Below are 19,062 nucleotides of genomic sequence, written 5' to 3'. Positions count from 1 at the left end.
CCATAATTGTGTAGCATATTAATCATCTTACCAAAATTTAAAACTTCTAGTGCAGAATCTGGTATGTCAAGAAAAAAGGCCTCGTCCTATTTGAAAAAAATACATATATTAACTTTTAACTGAGCACAACACAGGTGTGGCTTCAAATTGTGCTTACTAAAAAATAACCCTTGTTAGTCTAAAACATAGGAGAAAACTTTTAAAAATTGTTTGTTACTAAAAGCTTATGGTTTTAACTTTTATTAAAACCCCTATGTAAAAGTGCTACATCGTGGGAAAAATTCATAGGGTCTGGATAAGAATAAGGTAGTTAAAGGGGAGGGAGGGGAGAGAAGGGAGTTGGCTCTTGTCTAAAATCTTGGGACTCTAGGATTGGTTCAGGAAAATGAATTCTATGACGCTGCTGTAGAACAACATCTGATTGGTCCGTTCCAAAGGTGGTTATAACAAGTCTGAGGGGTTCTAGCCCTGGAAAGTTGGTTCATTCCGCAGAAAGACTTGGGATGGTAAGATTTCTCTCTCTGATTCAACCATGTGCTGTCTATCTTTGCCCTTTGCAAAGGGGCTTTCTGTTCCCTTTTCTTGCCCAGTTCTGTCTTTTAATCTCTCTTTATATATTTCTCTCTTATTTAATTCTTTTTAAATGCTTTTGTTTTCTGAACCTACCCTTGTATTTCATAGTTTAAATGCTTTTCTATTAACTTTTTTAGCATGTGCTTACTAAACAGGCTCTGCCTTAGTAAATTTCCTTTTTTGGCCATGTGTGTTCTTTTTAAATCTAGTTTTCAATATTATTTAATGTTTTAAATGCTTTTTCTTAACCTACCCTGATATTTAATAGTTTAATTTTGTTTTTCTTAACCTGCTTTTATAGTTTTTATCATGTGCTTACTAAACAGGCTTTGCCTTAGTAAATTCCCTTTTAAACCTAGCTTTATAGTTTTAATGTTATTTAATATTTTTAATATTATTTAATGTTTTAAATTTAATGTTTCTTAACCTATCCTGATATTTAATAGTTTAAATGTTTTTTATTAGCTACCCTTTATAATTTTTACCATGTGCTTACTAAACAGGCTTTGCCTTAGTAAATTCTCTTTTTAAACCTAGTTTTCAATATTATTTAATGTTTTAAATGCTCTTTTCTTAATCTACCCTGATATTTAATAGTTTAATTGTGTTTTTCTTAACCACCCTTTACAGTTTTTACCATGTGCTTACTAAACAGGCTCTGCCTTAGTAAATTTCCTTTTTTGGCCATGTGTGTTCTTTTTAAACCTAGTTTTCTCTTTTATTTAACTTTTTTAAATGTTCTTTTCTTAACCTGCCCTTATATTTAATACACCTTTTACATTTATCTCAAAATTTTCTATTCTTTAATAACATGCCAAAGTAGGCCTTTAAAATAATCTCTCCTCACTCAACCTCACCAAATAACCTTTCTTTCCTTTTTTCCTCTAAACCTTACCCAAACTTTCTTATTTATCTTTAAATTATCTCACTCTATTCTTTCAACCTTTTGCTCTATAGGTATCAAGGCACAAACACACAATACTCTCCCTATTCAAACATAACATTTTTTCAAAATGGCCAATGGCACCAAACTTCAGCGCCAATGGAAACGGGGATGGAGGGCTTGACATAAGCCCTAAATGGGGCATGGAAACCTCTCAAAAATACATGGTGATGAATGCTACTAAGCCATATTCTACTAATATCTATTTACTATTTATAATATGAAGGATGACCAAATAATTTCATCTCCAGATTTTTTTGTTCAAATTATTCTGAAATTTAGTGCATTGCATAATGACAGGTTTCAGAATAGCAAAGGAGGACTTGTGGCACCTTAGAGACTAACACATTTATTTGAGTATAAGCTTTTGTGAGCTACAGCTCACTTCATCAGATGCATGCAGTGGAAAATACAGTGGGGAGATTTTATATACATAGAGAACATGAAACAATGGGTGTTACCATACATACTGTAACGAGAGTGATGAGGTAAGGTGAGCTATTACCAGCAGGAGAGAAATTGGGGACCAAGTGTGGGGACCAAGCTGAGCCCTGCCATCATCACTGCCACTACCATGTTTGATTATTTTGTGGAGGGTGGGGAGAAGGCATTATGTAGTGCAGTGCAGATGACGCACGTGAAATCTATTCTTTCATGTGTTCCTGCTGCAGTCAGTGGGTCTATTCACCACCCAGTGTGGTGGTGGAGAAAAGCGGGGGAAGTGTTGGAAAGTGTCCATGAGTTTCTTCTCATAGTTATTTGCATTGGACTTACAGCCATGTTGGTCCCAGGATATGAGACTTGGAGTGATTTCTTGCAACATGTGTTAACTCTTTATGTTTAGCAAGTTGTTCCACCTTGTATTTGGCTGTGGCACTTGGAGTACCTTTCCCAGACTTGAAGAGGAGCTGTGTGGAGCTTGAATGCTTGTCTCTCTCACCAATAGAAGTTGCTCTAATAAAAGAGATCACCTCATCCACCTTGTCTCTCCTTTTCCTCATGGAGATTTCCCCATTGTTCCAGTGTAGGGGAGATGTGTGAAATCTCTCTAAACAGGCTTTGGCTTCCACCCGGAACTTGCTTGAATGGATTTTCTGGATCTCTGTGGATTGTCCGATCCCTGGCAGATTTTTCAGAGATGATACATTCTCTTGACATTTTTTTTTTACCAGGGTGAAGGTAAAGTCCGAATTTCCTATGAGCTGTCAGAAGGGGAAAAACTAGGGACAAGCAACAGAAAGGTGCAGGTGAAGAAATGCCTGGATAGCCTTGGGATTCCCTGTAATCTGGTAGGAGTCCATTAATGTTATATTGAATTGTAGAGGAACATTGACAATGGTAATGATTACTCATGAAGAGCTGGTGAAAATGTGTTCATCAAAAAGTTGTTTTGTGTGTGTGTGTGTGTTCCTGTTTGTTTGTTTTTTTCAAGGCTTTTAGAATAAAACAAATTGAAGCCAATGGGACTTCAGTAAATGGCTAAAATTAAGTGCACATTTAAGAGATTTGCTAAATTGGAATGAACTTAAAATATAAATGACAGAAAAGATCGGGAAATATATTTTATTTTCTATTTTTTTTTGTTTATATTGATTTTTATTTCACAGATTTTTTTAAAAAAAATCTTTTAAAACCTGAAATCTGATTTTTTTTCTGTTTCCTAAAACCAAACATATTGTGGCACTAGTGTCAAACATATGTATTTTGAAGTTTTTGGTTGTTAAACAATGATTTTTCCCCCCAGGTTTTGGGCAAAACCCCCAACATGTATCAATTAAAAATTCCTTTTAATTAAGAATGTATTTTTTGTCCCCCAAACTCCCAAATAAACCAACAAACAAAACCCCTCTGTTGAAATATTTTCAAGCAGTTCTGATAATTAACAGTATCATAGAATCATATAATATCAGGGTTGGAAGGGGCCTCAGGAGGTCATCTAGTCCAACCCCCGGCTCAAAGCAGGACCAATCCCCAATTAAATCATCCCAGCCAGGGCTTTGTCAAGCCTGACCTTAAAAACTTCTAAGGAAGGAGATTCTACTACGTCCCTAGGTAACGCATTCCAGTGTTTCACCACCCTCCTAGTGAAAAAGTTTTTCCTAATATCCAACCTAAACCTCCCCCACTGCAACTTGAGACCATTACTCCTTGTCCTGTCCTCTTCTACCACTGAGAATAGTCTAGAACCATCCTTTCTGGAACTACCTCTCAGGTAGTTGAAAGCAGCTATCAAATCCCCCCTCATTCTTCTCTTCCGCAGACTAAACAATCCCAATTCCCTCAGCCTCTCCTCATAAGTCATGTATTCCAGACCCCTAATCATTTTTGTTGCCCTTTGCTGGACTCTTTCCAATTTATCCACATCCTTCTTGTAGTGTGGGACCCAAAACTGGACACAGTACTCCAGATGAGGCCTCACCAATGTCGAATAGAGGGGAACGATCACGTCCCTCGATCTGCTGGCTATGCACCTACTTATACATCCCAAAATGCCATTGGCCTTCTTGGCAACAAGGGCACACTGTTGACTCATATCCAGCTTCTCATCTACTGTCACCCCTAGGTCCTTTTCTGCAGATCTGCTGCCTAGCCATTCGGTCCCTAGTCTGTAGCTGTGCATTGGGTTCTTCCGTCTTAAGTGCAGGACCCTGCACTTATCCTTATTGAACCTCATCAGATTTCTTTTGGCCCAATCCTCCAATTTGTCTAGATCCCTCTGTATCCTATCCCTGCCCTCCAGCGTATCTACCACTCCTCCTAGTTTAGTATCATCCGCAAATTTGCTGAGAGTGCAATCCACACCATCCTCCAGATCATTTATGAAGGTATTGAACAAAACTGGCCCCAGGACCAACCCCTGGGGCACTGCACTTGACACCGGCTGTCAACTAGACATGGAGCCATTGATCACTACCCCTTGAGCCTGACAATCTAGCCAACTTTCTACCCACCTTATAGTGCATTCATCCAGCCCATACTTCTTTAACTTGCTGACAAGAATACTGTGGGAGACCATGTCAAAAGCTTTGCTAAAGTCAAGAAACAATACAGCCACTGCTTTCCCTTCATCCACAGAACCAGTAATCTCATCATAGAAGGCGATTAGATTAGTCAGGCATGACCTTCCCTTGGTGAATCCATGCTGACTGTTCCTGAACACTTTCCTCTCATGTAAGTGCTTCAGGATTGATTCTTTGAGGGCCTGCTCCATGATTTTTCTGGGGACTGAGGTGAGGCTGACTGGCCTGTAGTTCCCAGGATCCTCCTTCTTCCCTTTTTTAAAGATTGGCACTACATTAGCCTTTTTCCAGTCATCTGGGACTTCCCCCATTCGCCACGAGTTTTCAAAGATAATGGCCAATGGCTCTGCAATCACAGCCTCCAATTCCTTTAGCACTCTCGGATGCAACTCGTCCGGCCCCATGGACTTGTGCATGTCCAGCTTTTCTAAATTGTCCCTAACCACCTCTTTCTCCACAGAGGGCTGGCCATCTACTCCCCATGCTGTGATGCCCAGTGCAGCAGTCTGGGAGCTGTCCTTGTTAGTGAAGACAGAGGCAAAAAAAGCATTGAGTACATTAGCTTTTTCCACATCCTCTGTCACTAGGTTGCCTCCCTCATTCAGTAAGGGGCCCACACTTTCCTTGGCTTTCTTCTTGTTGCCAACATACCTGAAGAAACCCTTCTTGTTACTCTTGACATCTCTGGCTAGCTGCAGCTCCAGGTGCGATTTGGCCCTCCTGATTTCATTCCTACATGCCCGAGCAATATTTTTATACTCTTCCCTGGTCCTAAGTCCAATCTTCCACTTCTTGTAAGCTTCTTTTTTATGTTTAAGATCCGCTAGGCTTTCACCATTAAGCCAAGCTGGTCACCTGCCATATTTACTATTCTTTCGACTCATCGGGATGGTTTGTCCCTGTAACCTCAACAGGGATTCCTTGAAATACAGCCAGCTCTCCTGGACTCCTTTCCCCTTCATGTTAGTCCCCCATGGGATCCTACCCATCCGTTCCCTGAGGGAGTCGAAGTCTGCTTCCCTGAAGTCCAAGGTCCGTATCCTGCTGCTTACCTTTTTTCCCTGTGTCAGGATCCTGAACTCAACCAACTCATGGTCACTGCCTCCCAGATTCCCATCCACTTTTGCTTCCCCCACTAATTCTTCCAGGTTTGTGAGCAGCAGGTCAAGAAAAGCTCCCCCCCCTAGTTGGCTCGTCTCGCACTTGCACCAGGAAATTATCCCCTATGCTTTCTAGAAACTTCCTGGATTGTCTATGCACCGCTGTATTTCTCTCCCAGCAGATATCAGGAAAATTAAAGTCACCCATGAGAACCAGGGCGTGCGATTTAGTAGCTTCTGCGAGTTGCCGGAAGAAAGCCTAGTCCACCTCATCCCCCTGGTCCAGTGGTCTATAGCAGACTCCCACCACTACATCACTCTTGTCACTCACACTTCTAAACTTAATCCAGAGACACTCAGGTTTTTCTGCAGTTTCGTACCGGATCTCTGAGCAGTCATACTGTTCCCTTACATACAGTGCTATTCCCCGACCTTTTCTGCCCTGCCTGTCCTTCTTGAACAGTTTATAACCATCCATGACAATACTCCAGTCATGTGAGTTATCCCACCAAGTCTCTGTTGTTCCAATCACGTCATACTTCCTTGACATCACCAGGACCTCCAGTTCTCCCTGCTTGTTTCCAAGGCTTTGTGCATTCGTATATAAGCACTTGAGATAACCTGCTGATTGCCCCTCATTCTCAGTATGAGGCAGGAACCCTCCACTCACAGACATTCCTGCCTGTGCTTCCTCCCGGTATCCCACTTCCCCATTTACCTCAGGGCTTTGGTTTCCTTCCCCCGGTGAACCTAGTTTAAAGCCCTCCTCACTAGGTTAGCCAGCCTGCTGGCAAAGATGCTCTTCCCTCTCTTCGTAAGATGGAGCCCGTCTTACGAGTATATATCATATACTGTAGCAGCTATTGCAGCTATTCTTGTAGCTCAGGAGGTAGAATCAGAACTCGTTGCGGCAATCAGGAAAGCTTGTGAGTAAATTTACTCATGGGAGTTGTCGCATTTAAGCCAGTGGAGCTACCTATGTAAATAAAGCCACTCACAGCTGTAAACACTTGAAAGATTGGGTCCTACAAGATACTCTTTTAAACTATGTGACGGGGGTTGTCCCAGGTGGAAATGGCAGGTGTGTGACTTTAGATACCACACAAGTAATTTACATGAGCAAGGGAGATTCCTCAGTAATCCCAGTTTATATGTTGTTGTGTCTTTTCGCTTCCTCAGGAAGATGTGCCCAATATTGCCGTGCTGGGAGCTGGGGGAGGTCTGCGGGCCATGATCGCCCTTCATGGAACCCTGCAGGAGCTACAAAAGCATGGTCTACTGGACACCATCATGTACCTGTGTGGGGTCTCAGGTGCAACATGGTAGGCACATGCCAAGAGAAGTGTGAGTGAAAGTGTATCCCATTATAGAACTGACAGCCAGAGACAATTCTTGCCATTGTTATTATTAGCCAAAGGACATGCTGGATACTCCATGACCAATAGGAAAACACTGTCTGTCCATTTCCTGAGGAGGTGAGAATGTGCGAGTATGTCTACACTGCAGTGTAAGCCCAGGGTTCAAACTCAGGCTCAAGTTCAAGCCCTCTTCCATCTATACCAAATCATGCTAACCCAGGGCTTAGAGCCAGGGTCCCAGGGCTCTATGAGAGTGTAGGGTCTGAGCCTGAATCAAGGCAGAACTCAGGGTTCAAGCCCTATTGCTTTGCAGTCTAGAAACAGTCCCACTGGACTCATGCTCTGGGAGTCCACCAGAGATGTCCCACAGGCCAGCTTCCTCCATCCTCTGGACAGTCAGGTTTGGTGGACTGTCAAGTTTTTCCCACACTGCTTCACAAACAAAGGGCTAATGCAGCCACATTTTGGGAGGACGCTAGAAAGTCTGGGATATGGGTGGCTGAATTCAGTCCCGCATAGTGCAGTGTAGACTCTGGAGCCCCATGTCGGGACCAGAGTTCAACAGATCCAAACCCGGGGTTACAAATGACTGTAGATGCTCAAGCCCCAGGTTCACAGACGCAGAGCTTGTGTGGACGTGCCTTTTAGGTCTGACCCTCCTAAGATTTCTACATGGGCAAAAGTGATAGGTGCCCAGCCCTATAGTTCTAATTTAATATTTATAGCTCTTGCAATGTTATTGTGAATCTGCAGTTGTGTTGCTGTAGCACTTCAGGATGGACACTGCCTAGAGCAGGGGGAGAGGTTCTCCCATTGGTGTGGGTAATCCAGCTCCTTGAGAGACCATATCTAAGCTAACAAACGAATTCTTCCCTCAACCTAGCACTGCCTACATAGGGACTTAAGTTGGCTTAACTATGCCGCTCTGGAGTATGGATTCTCCCCCCACCCCTCCCCACGAGCAACACAATTATGCTGACCTGACAGGCTAATGTAAACCAGTCATCAGCTCTCATGATATTATGAAGCATAAGTTTCTAGCCCCGGTGGTTGTGGAGAGACACTTGGAAATATGAACCCTACCAGCAAAAATGCCAAGAGGCAAATAAAAAGAACCCACATTTTTAAAATAAATCTCATGATTTTTAAGCCAATCTCAGAATTTTCTGCGACCTGACTTGTGATTTTTGGCACACTTGTTGTTGGCATTAGTGCTGAAAGCAGGATAGCAGAACGGTGCCTAGTACCTTCTGTTGTCCCTTATTCTAGTTGTCCTGAAAGAGGGGCAGGTTTACAATGGTTTGTGCCATGGGAATAGTGAGAAATGGACATAACTAGGGGTCGTTAAACAGGAACAAGTCACTGGATGTAAAACAAGAGGGCGAAATCCAGGTGGAAAGGAGACAACAATCATATCAAGATTATAGGATAGGGTGGAGAGTTAGTTTCCTAGTGGAGAAGGAGACTGTCCTTCAGAACATCCAGCTGATCTAACAGGACCACACACTGACAGCCTTACAGGGAGTAGCAATAGACACAGGAGCCTAAGGGAGTCAGGCACTCAGCTGTTGGTATAATTCAACAGGAGACTGACACCAGCGGGCAACTTCCTAATTATCATAGGTACTTATCTGCACCTCCGTCCCCATTAACATAGCATCTGAGCACCGTCGTATTTATTTCCACAGCACCCCATGAGGTAGGGAAGTGCCTGTCTCCCCTTTTTCTATGGGGAACCAGGGCTCATGGAGAATTAGTGGCTGGGGTATAATCTGTAGGAGAGCAGGGAGTGGAACACACATTTCCCAAGTTGTAGGCTAGCGCCCTAAACACTGAACCATCTTTCCCCTCCCGACCTTTCTTCACAAAAGGTCCCACTGACATCAATATTAGGGCAGCAGAGTCATGATGGGCTGGACGGGTCTGTAGATGTTACAAATGTCCTGGGTGTAATCAGAGCTGTTCAAACTGTGTGTCATGGACCCTGCATATTGCTAATGGAAATTCTCCTTTTGCGTAATCTGGTAAGGGTTTGGGGGACCTGAATTTTATCTCTGCTGAGGCCATGGCTTTCCACAGCAGCTAGCCAGCCACGCAATCCTTGTGGCTTACAGGTGCATTGCAATGATAGAAGGATAATAAATAAATAACCGTGTAGAGATTGAAAGGGCTGGGGAAAATAGCCCATATCCCATTCCCCTTGCAGTGTGTGTTTTGTCTCTGTAATAGGTGTATGTCCTCTCTCTACAAAAATGGGGACTGGGCAGAGAAATTGCAGGCCTTGGAGAAATGCATGTGTGATGCACTTACCAAATCCAACTGGCACCTTGGAAAGGCCATGGAAATGCTACTCGAGGCAGCTAAGGATGAAAAGTATTCCCTGACTGAGTTCTGGGCCTACACTGTGGTCTATGGCATGTTACATGAGGTGGGTGAAAAACTTTCCCTTTTGTAACTTTCTAAGGTCCTTGTCTGGCCCCCATCACTGAAGTATCAGGGCACTTCATGAAGTGTGTTTATCCTCAAAACATTTATTTGAGGTTGGGAAGTGTATAGAGGGGAAACTGAGGCGTGGAGCATCCCAGAGTCAGATTTGTAAAGACATCACCTTGTAAGATGAGCACGCAGGCACCTAGCACCATTGATTTCAAAGGGCTTTAGGTGCCTACATGATTTTGAAAATCCCACCAAGTGCCTAAATACCTTTTAAAAACTGGCCTGGCTTGACTTGCTCAAGGCCATACAAAGTATGTATATACTGCATTGTAAATCTGGATCTGTGGGACCCAGGCTGGTATACTTGGCATTTCCAAGCCCGGGGTGGAGTGTCCACCCTGCAGGGTAAACCTGGGCTTAAAGGTTACGTCTACACTGCAAAGAAAAACATGCAGCGCTGAGTCTCAGAGCCTGGGTCAATTGACCTCTGAAACCCAGCAATGGGGGCAGGTCTCGGACCCTGGGCTCCAGCCCAAAGGAGAATGTCTCCACTAGTGTTTTAAGTCCCACCGACGAAGCCCCCAAAACCCAAGTCAATTGACCCAGACTCTGAGACTCGGTGCCGTGGGTTTCTCTTTGCAGTGCAGACGTACTTACAGCTGCCAGACCCAGGTGTCACAAACATGCTAATGAGGTCATACTGCACTACCCAACCTTCTGACTTGGGTCTGTGGCTTGATTTGCGTCCACACTGCAAAACGACAGCAATTGGAGAAGGTCCCAGATGACTGGAAAAAGGCTAATGTAATGCCCATCTTTAAAAAAGGGAAGAAGGAGGATCCTGGCAACTACAGGCCAGTCAGCCTCACCTCAGTCCCTGGAAAAATCATGGAGCAGGTCCTCAAGAAATCAGTTCTGAAGCACTTTGAGGAGAGGAAAGTGATTGGGAACAGTCAGCATGGATTCACCAAGGGCAAGTCATGCCTGACTAACCTAATTACCTTCTATGATGAGATAACTGCTCTGTGGATGAGGGGAAAGCAGTGGATGTGTTATTCCTTGACTTTAGCAAAGCTTTTGACATGGTCTCCCACAGTATTCTTGTCAGCAAGTTAAAAAAATATGGGCTCAATGAATGGACTATAAGGTGGATAGAAAGCTGGCTAGACTGTTAGGCTCAACGGGTAGTGATCAATGGCTCCATGTCTAGTTGGCAGCCGGTATCAAGTGGAGTGCCCCAAGGGTTGGTCCTGGGGCCGGTTTTGTTCAATATCTTCATTAATGATCTGCAGGATGGCATGGATTTCACCCTCAGCAAGTTTGCAGATGACACTAAACTGGGGAGGAGTGGTAGATACATTGAAGGGTAGGGATAGAATACAGAGGGACCTAGGCAAATTAGAGAATTGGGCCAAAAGAAATCTGATGAGGTTCAACAAGGACAAGTGCAGAATCCAGCACTTAGGACGGAAGAATCCCATGCCCTGCTACAGATAAGGGACCGAGTGTCTAGGCAGCAGTTCTGCAGAAAAGGACCTAGGGGTTACAGTGGACGAGAAGCTGGATGAGTTAACAGTGTGCCCTTGTTGCCAAGAAGGCTAATGACACTTTGGGCTGTATAAGCAGGAGTATTGCCAGCAGCTCAAAGGACTCTATTCCCCTCTATTCGGCATTGGTGAGGCCTCATCTGGAGTACTGTGTCCAGTTTTTGGTCCCATACTTCAAGGATGTGGAAAAATTGGAAAGAGTCCAGCGGAGGGCAACAAAAATGATTAGGGGGCTGGAGCACATGACTTACGAGGAGAGGCTGAGGGAACTGGGATTATTTAGTCTGCAGAAGAGAAGAATGGGGGCGGGGAATTTGATAGCTGCTTTCAGCTACCCAAAAAGGGGTTCTAAAGCGAATGGATGTAGACTGTTCTCAGTGGTAGCAGATGAGAGAACAAGGAGTAATGGTCTCAAGTTGCAGTGGGGGAGGTTTAGGTTGGATAATAAGAAAAAACTTTTTTTCACTAGGAGGGTGGGGAAGCATTGGAATGGGTTACCTAGGGAGGTGGTGAAATCTCCTTATCATAGAATCATAGAATCATAGAATATCAGAGTTGGAAGGGACCTCAGGAGGTCATCTAGTCCACCCCCCTGCACAAAGCAGGACCAATCCCCAACTAAACCATCCCAGCCAGGGCTTTGTCAAGCCTGACCTTAAAAACCTCCTGGCTGGGATGGTTTAGCTGGGGATTGGTCCTGCTTTGAGCAGGGGGTTGGACTAGATGACCTCCTGAGGTCCCTTCCAACCCTGATATTCTATGATTCTGTGACAGGGCTTGGACCTAAGTCACTGTGAGACTCTGGTTCTGACCCACTCCTCGACTAAGGTCCTAAGACCTGGGTCCTGAGGGCATGTTAAGCCAAGTCAGATGGATTTGTGCATGCATTGAAGCAGGTCTTGGGCTCACACCTGAGTCAGAACCCGGGCTTAGTGTTCAGTGTAGGGGAGATGTGTGAAATCTCTCTGAACAGGTTTTGGGTTCCACCCAGAACATATTTGAGTGGATTTTCTGGATCTCTGTGCATTGTGCCATCCCTGCAGGGAGTCTGCCGGGGAAGTCCTAGGCTAATGGCTTGACCACTTAGCCATTGAGGAAGGGCTGTTCTCAGTTATATCTGTATCAATGCTGACTGACTCCACTGAATTCATTGAAGTTACTTGACTTAGTTCATCTATGCACTTGGGAAACCGAAGGCAGACTCCACATCATCTAGCTATCGTCTCAGTTAGGCATGTGTTTGTCTGAACCTATAAAATCCTGTCTTCACAGCTGAACATGGGGCACTTGTCAGAGCAGAGGGGTGCGTCTGAGAATGGAAATAACCCCTACCCCATCTATGCAGCTGTGGATGAGCATAGTTTCTGCAAAGTAACTGAATACTCTCCAGGTAAAACCAAAAACACAAATCTCCAGCTAATCTCAGTGTAAAGAAGCCTGTGATTTATTATATCAACATGCAACTCCTCAAGGCAGAGACATCAAGGTTGTCTTTAGAGCTGGTTGAAAAATGGAAAAAAAAAACCTGTGAAAAATTTCAAAATTTTAAATCTTTGTCTGGTTGTTAATGGGCCTTTTTTCCATGTTTCATAAATTTTTTCCACAGTATTTTTCCCTTGTTTCTCCCAGAGACATTTATCAAAAACATATCTTTAATTTTATTTTCTTTAGCAAAATCTTGATTTTCATTAAGAAAAGCACCAGAGAAACAAATCCATATAATTTTTGCATAAAGGTTGAGTAAAAACTATGGCAGAAAATGTCACATAACCTTAAACCTCAGGTGACATCTTCTACTGCTGACAGTAAGTTTTGGTTTTGAAAAAAGGCTACTTTTCATGCAAAAACTTTTTGTAAGCAAAATTCAAACTCACGTGTGTTTTCTTTTTCCCTTCCTCTTAGATTAGTATATCTTTTTAGGTGGAGATACACTTTATTATCTTATTTACTTATTTTGATTTAGGGTTTTTTGATATTTGATATTTTTATGTATGCTATTTGATATTTATTTATTGATATAAAATTATGCCTGTTCAAGCCTGTGGGAAGCTAACATCATGAATAACACAGCAAAATTCCAGCCGCATGAAAGAACAATGTCACAGGAAACTCACCAGCCATCTCTCCATTCACTTTTAGGCTTGATTAGAGGTGGTCAAAAATGTTCTAACAAAATCAAAACTTCACATGGGAATGTGTCAGTTTTGACCAAAAAAAAATTAGAAAAATACCCAAATGAAGCCTTTCAATTTTTAGATTCAACATGACATTTGGATTCAAAATTTATTTTATTTCAGGTTTTATAAATAATAAATTAACCTGAAGCAAAAAGTCAAAATCAAAATGAAACTTTGTTGATTGACCCAAACCATAATTGTGTTAAATTTTCTTTTTGCAGGAAATTTTGATTTTTTTCTGGTTTGTTTTCAATCCAATTCATAGAATCATAGAATATCAGGGTTTGAAGGGACCTCAGGAGGTCATCTAGTCCAACCCCCTGCTCAAAGCAGGACCAATCCCCAACTAATTCAGAACAAAAACAAATGTCAAAACTGTGGAATTTCCCTCGAAATGGGAAATACGGCTTCTGCACAGCCCTAGACTTGCCCGGTATTTCTCTTATATTTTGGATGGAGCTTGGGACCAGGTGGTGGTTTACACATTTCGGGGAGGGTTCAGAGGGACTTATATGCAGTAGGAAACAATAGGAGGAATTGCAGATGAATTAGTGAATTATGTGGGCTTTCTGGAACATGAAGAGAACTCTGCATGGCTGGGGCATCTTGAAAGATGGCACTAAGAGGACAATGGGAGAAGATAATGGGGAGGTAGGGAGTTCAGTGGTGGAGCAAAAGGGGTGATCAAGTAGAGCTAGGAGAATTTTTTTCAATTACATTGATTTTTCACCGAAAACTGCATTTTCAGAATCCCTGTTTGTTGAGCTCACTTTAAATATGATGGATAATTTCAGTTGGGAAAAAAATTTCTAAAGAGCAAAATCATTTTGTTTCTACTTTTCAATTTAAAATGGGTCTTTCAAATTTTAAATGTGACCATTAAAAATAAGTGAAAACAGCTGAATCAAGGAGGGAAAAAATGAATTGGCTAAAATGTTTTCTGTGACTTGAAATGAATAAAACAAAACAAAGTTTCACTTTGGGTCAACTCAGAATGATTTTTTAAAACTTTTTTAATTTGGCAACAATATAGATTTTTTTTTTCAGTTTGAACCAAACTGGATATTTCTCCAGAGTTTTTGGTTCAGCCCCTGAAATAAAATTGCGTTATTTACTCAGCTTCAGTGGTAAGAACTCTGAACTGAGACACGGGTGGTGTGGGATTGGGAGGTGCAGACCAATAGCTTCATACAGAATGTGAATAGGAGTCAAGAGTGGATGTGAAGATGGGACAACATGGATGGGAAGAAACTTTATTAATGTAGATGTTGTTTGAGTTATGGGTACCTCCTGGCGATTCATCTGCAACCATAAAACTATTGCTGGGCATGTTTCTAAACTCTTTGTTTTTATTTTTCAGAAACCTGGTTCGAGTTCACCCCCCATGAAGCCAGTTTCCTTGGCTATGGAGCAAGTGTACCCATGGAATACTTTGGAAGTGAATACAAGAATGGGGTGCTCAAGAATCAGAAAGAAGAGGAAAATATGAGTTACCTGCAAGGTGAATACTCATGTCCCTGCAGATAGAGAGAACTGATGCTGGTTAAATGGCTAGATATCGCAAATCAACCATGTAATTCTAAAATGGAGTAATATTTACATATATTATAGAGCAGTGTGGAGTGTGTCCAGCCACACAATCTACCAACTCTCATTCCATCTACATTTCCCCTCTCATCCCTCCTTCCATTCACTCACCTCTTCTAACACCCAACGAATGCCCTACATAATAACATCGAGCTTTTATATAGATAGTTGAGCTGGGCAGAAAACAGTTTTCCTGTGCTGGGAAAAATTCCGCGTTATCAATAGAAATTCCTTTCCTGAATTAGAACAGAAAGTCAAAATCTCAAAAAATTTCACAAACTAAAAATCCAAAAAACATTTTGGTTCAGGTAAATCAAAACATTTCATTTCAATAAAAACGTAAGAACAGCCATACTGGGTCAGACCAATGGTCTGTCTAGTCCAGTGTCTTGGCTTCTGACAGTGGCCAGTGCAAGATGCTTCAGAGGGAGTGAACAGAACAATGAGTGAAATGTGGAAAATGTAATATTATATAATTGTTATCAACATTTTCAGTGGAAATGTATGACATTTCATAAAACAAAACAACACTAAAAAAAAAAACCCCTGAACAATAAAAAAATTCAGTGGCAAACCAGTGAAAACCAAAACACATTTGTCCAAAACCTTCTGAAAACCAAAAACATTTCAATTTTCAACCATAAATAAATAAAAATAAAAACTCAGCTTTCTAATGAAAAAAAATTGATAAAAGCAGGCATTTTCTTTGAAATTTTCTTTTTGTCGAAACTCCAATTTTCTATTGAAAAATAATTAGAAAAAAATATGTTGATCAGCCCTAAGCAGAGCCTGTCCTAGTAAACAGAGAGTCAAATCATTTTATACTCTTTTTCTTCTTCTTTTCAGGTTTGTGGGGAAGTTGCATTGGCAGCAAAGCAGAAAATGAAAAAGTCATAAAAGGTATGACAATTTCTGTCCTCATAGCACACTGGAGTCAGAGTCCAGGTCCTGAACTTAAACAAAACATGTGCCTTATAAAAAAGGCACTGCAGTAGTATGTCCTGCCGGATGGGATCCTCTAGAGCAGCGGTGCCCAAACTTGTTCCACTGCTTGTGCAGGGAAAGCCCCTGGCAGGCCGGCTGGTTTGTTTACCTGCTGCATCTGCAGGTTCGGCCAATTGCGACTCCCAGTGGCTGTGGTTCACTGCTCCAGGCCAATGGGAGCTGCTGGAAGCGGCGGCCAGCACGTCCCTCAGCTCGCGTCGCTTCCAGCAGCCACCACTGGCCTGGAGCGGCGAACTGTGGCCAGTGGGAGCTGCGATCGGCCGAACCTGCGGACGCGGCAGGTAAACAAACCGTCCTGGCGTGCCAGGGGCTTTCCCTGCACAAGCGGTGGAACAAGTTTGGGAACCACTGCTCTAGAGTGGTGTCTTCTTCATCAGCTCCAGAACCAGCTTCCTGCACTTGTCTGAAATAACCCAGCTCTAGGGACTTTTACAGCACACTCCACAGGGCATCTCTGTGTGTATGCTGCTGAGGGCGAGGGTGTTTTGTGTTCTGCAGACTAATTTATTTATTTATTTATTCTATTTTAATTTATGGAAGAGGTTCTAGACTGGCTGATACCTGACTCTTCTTAATTTTTATTAGGGGAGATCAGAAAACCACAATTTTTGGTGGGAAAAATAGTCAATTTTTTCTAGTTGGAAATAGTAAAAGAAGTGTGAAAAATTGGGTTTTACTCATGACATTTCTCATGTCTTTTTATATCCTCCCACCCCGACTTTCTCCAGTGAGTTTAAAAAAAATAAGAAGAAGGTGTGGAACAAGAAAAAGGGAGAAAAAGGTTATAAAATAGAGTGACAATCCAAACACCAAAAATAGGAAAAAAATATTTCTAAAAAGTGAAATAAAGTGTCAGATTGCGTTGATTTGTTGTTTGTTTCCTTTCAGAGTTTCCGACTGGACTTTTTTTTTTTTTTTTTTTTTTTAAAGTTCAAAACTGACATAGTCTTATGGAAGATTTCAACTCTGATGAACCACATTTTCAGACAGAAAAAATATGTTGATCAAAATGTTTCCATCCGCTATAGTTTTACAATTTTATATGTTTAAAAACCCCTTATTTAATGAGTCAATGAATCAAATGGGGGTAATGAGGCCTAGATGATGGTTTGAGCCATATAGACATAGAGGAAGGGATATATAAACTACTCCCACTCCAAGTGTCACTTTGTCCACCTCTAGTTCAACCATAAATAAAGGTGACATCTGGAAGTGTCCCAATCACCTCCGGGGGGGACACCGTGCCATGCTAAGTGGATGTTCAATATAGGATGAAGAAAATAGTGACAAGGTAGAGATTTTGTGACAAGCTTGGTGGGGAGTGGACAGAAATGGATGTGCTATAATTTCATCACTATATTTTTTTCTCCTAAATCATAGAATCATAGAATATCAGGGTTGGAAGGGACCCCAGAAGGTCATCTAGTCCAACCCCCTGCTCAAAGCAGGACCAATTCCCAGTTAAATCATCCCAGCCAGGGCTTTGTCAAGCCTGACCTTAAAAACCTCTAAGGAAGGAGATTCTACCACCTCCCTAGGTAACGCATTCCAGTGTTTCACCACCCTCTTAGTGAAAAAGTTTTTCCTAATATCCAATCTAAACCTCCCCCACTGCAACGTGAGACCATTACTCCTCGTTCTGTCATCTGCTACCATTGAGAACAGCCTAGAGCCATCCTCTTTGGAACCCCCTTTCAGGTAGTTGAAAGCAGCTATCAAATCCCCCCTCATTCTTCTCTTCTGCAGGCTAAACAATCCCAGCTCCCTCAGCCTCTCCTCATAAGTCATGTGTTCCAGTCCCCTAATCATTTTTGTTGCCCTTCGCTGGACTCTCTCCAATTTATCCACATCCTTCTTGAAGTGTGGGGCCCAAAACTGGACACAGTACTCCAGATGAGGCCTCACCAATGTCGAATAGAGGGGAACGATCACGTCCCTCGATCTGCTCGCTATGCCCCTACTTATACATCCCAAAATGCCATTGGCCTTCTTGGCAACAAGGGCACACTGCTGACTCATATCCAGCTTCTCGTCCACTGTCACCCCTAGGTCCTTTTCCGCAGAACTGCTGCCTAGCCATTCGGTCCCTAGTCTGTAGCTGTGCATTGGGTTCTTCCGTCCTAAGTGCAGGACCCTGCACTTATCCTTATTGAACATTCATTGTGACCTAAAGGTTATTTCCTAAAGGACTGAATTATTGTCAATGAACTGTGAAATGGCTGACTCTCCTAATTGTTTTTTTTTTTCAGATATATTCTTTGGCATCTTTAAGGGAAAAAAAGAATCATGTTTAGCATTCGCAATGGATGACGAAAGTAGGTCATTATAGTCCATGTTCACTCCAATGACACAAGTGGAATTAGTTAGCATATGTGCTTGTGTGGTGAGGCGAGAGAGAAGTGAATGGTGCTACACTGTAGTGCTGATGTCTGAAAAGGATCATTCCCATCATGACGGGGGAAAGTCTTCTTTTTGAGAGGGAAACAATGTATTGATTGAGCATCGAAATACCAGAAATCAAAAATATTTCACTACAAATTTTCTGGAAAAAAAATTGTTTTTACCAAAACCAAAACAAATTTACTGAAAAAATAAGTTTTGATATTCTGGTTATTCATTAAACCAATGGAAAAATAACCCCCCAAAAATGTTGCTGTGTAGAAATATTCATTAGGTTTCTTTTTCTTTTCTTTTCTTTTTTTTTTTTTTTGGTTGAAAAGCTGTTTCAGCTAAAAGATAATTGTATTTCTTCTCATTGCTACCAATTTTGTTTCTTATGAAACTTGAAGATATTGACTTGGCCCTGATCACTGTAATCTGAATGTTGCTTCCCAGTAGATTATATGATTGTCCCTGGCTATATGAAATGATGGATAATCCTAATGACATTTTCAGGTGGTTCGGAAGGAACATTGGAAGGGTTTCCAGCACCCTCTCTTGAATCAGAAGCCGGTAAGTATATACATATGGCTGCCTGTTTTGTCCTGAGTTGTTAGCTAATATTTGGGACCTTCCGGGCCATTTTGTTAAGAGGAAAAATACCTGACTGGTATCATCTATATTTTATCTAACTTCCTTTATTTACAAAATATGTACACTAAATCCTGTCACCCTGAACAGAGTAGAAACAAAAAACTCAGCAGTTTCCTTGGTCAGATCCCCAAATCTGCCACTCCAGTGGGCTCTGTGCCAAGTAGCTCTATCTCTGAGCTTCCTCTCAGGGTCACATTCACAACTCCTTCTCTTGGCTTTCTTCCTGTGAGATATCCAGGCTTCAACGAGTATTGTGGCCTCTGCATCTGCAAACAGAGAAACC

General features: G+C 42.2%; 1 protein-coding gene across 1 annotated transcript in view; it reads left to right on the top strand.

Annotated features, from left to right (window-relative positions):
• Window positions 1-442: 442 nt before the first annotated feature.
• Window positions 443-19,062, top strand: part of LOC140897421 (cytosolic phospholipase A2 gamma) — a 28,952-nt gene continuing 10,332 nt past the window's right edge. The window contains exons 1-9 of the mRNA XM_073310121.1: window positions 443-506; window positions 2,689-2,805; window positions 6,816-6,958; window positions 9,224-9,422; window positions 12,250-12,367; window positions 14,515-14,655; window positions 15,588-15,641; window positions 17,996-18,061; window positions 18,642-18,698. Coding sequence (XP_073166222.1) covers window positions 504-506; window positions 2,689-2,805; window positions 6,816-6,958; window positions 9,224-9,422; window positions 12,250-12,367; window positions 14,515-14,655; window positions 15,588-15,641; window positions 17,996-18,061; window positions 18,642-18,698 — 898 coding nt within the window. The 5' untranslated portion in view covers window positions 443-503. The remainder of the gene's footprint in view (window positions 507-2,688; window positions 2,806-6,815; window positions 6,959-9,223; window positions 9,423-12,249; window positions 12,368-14,514; window positions 14,656-15,587; window positions 15,642-17,995; window positions 18,062-18,641; window positions 18,699-19,062) is intronic.

This window comes from Lepidochelys kempii, chromosome 13, assembly GCF_965140285.1.
Source record: "Lepidochelys kempii isolate rLepKem1 chromosome 13, rLepKem1.hap1, whole genome shotgun sequence".
NCBI classification, from domain to species: Eukaryota; Metazoa; Chordata; order Testudines; family Cheloniidae; genus Lepidochelys; species Lepidochelys kempii.
This window is presented reverse-complemented; position numbering and strand designations above follow the sequence as displayed.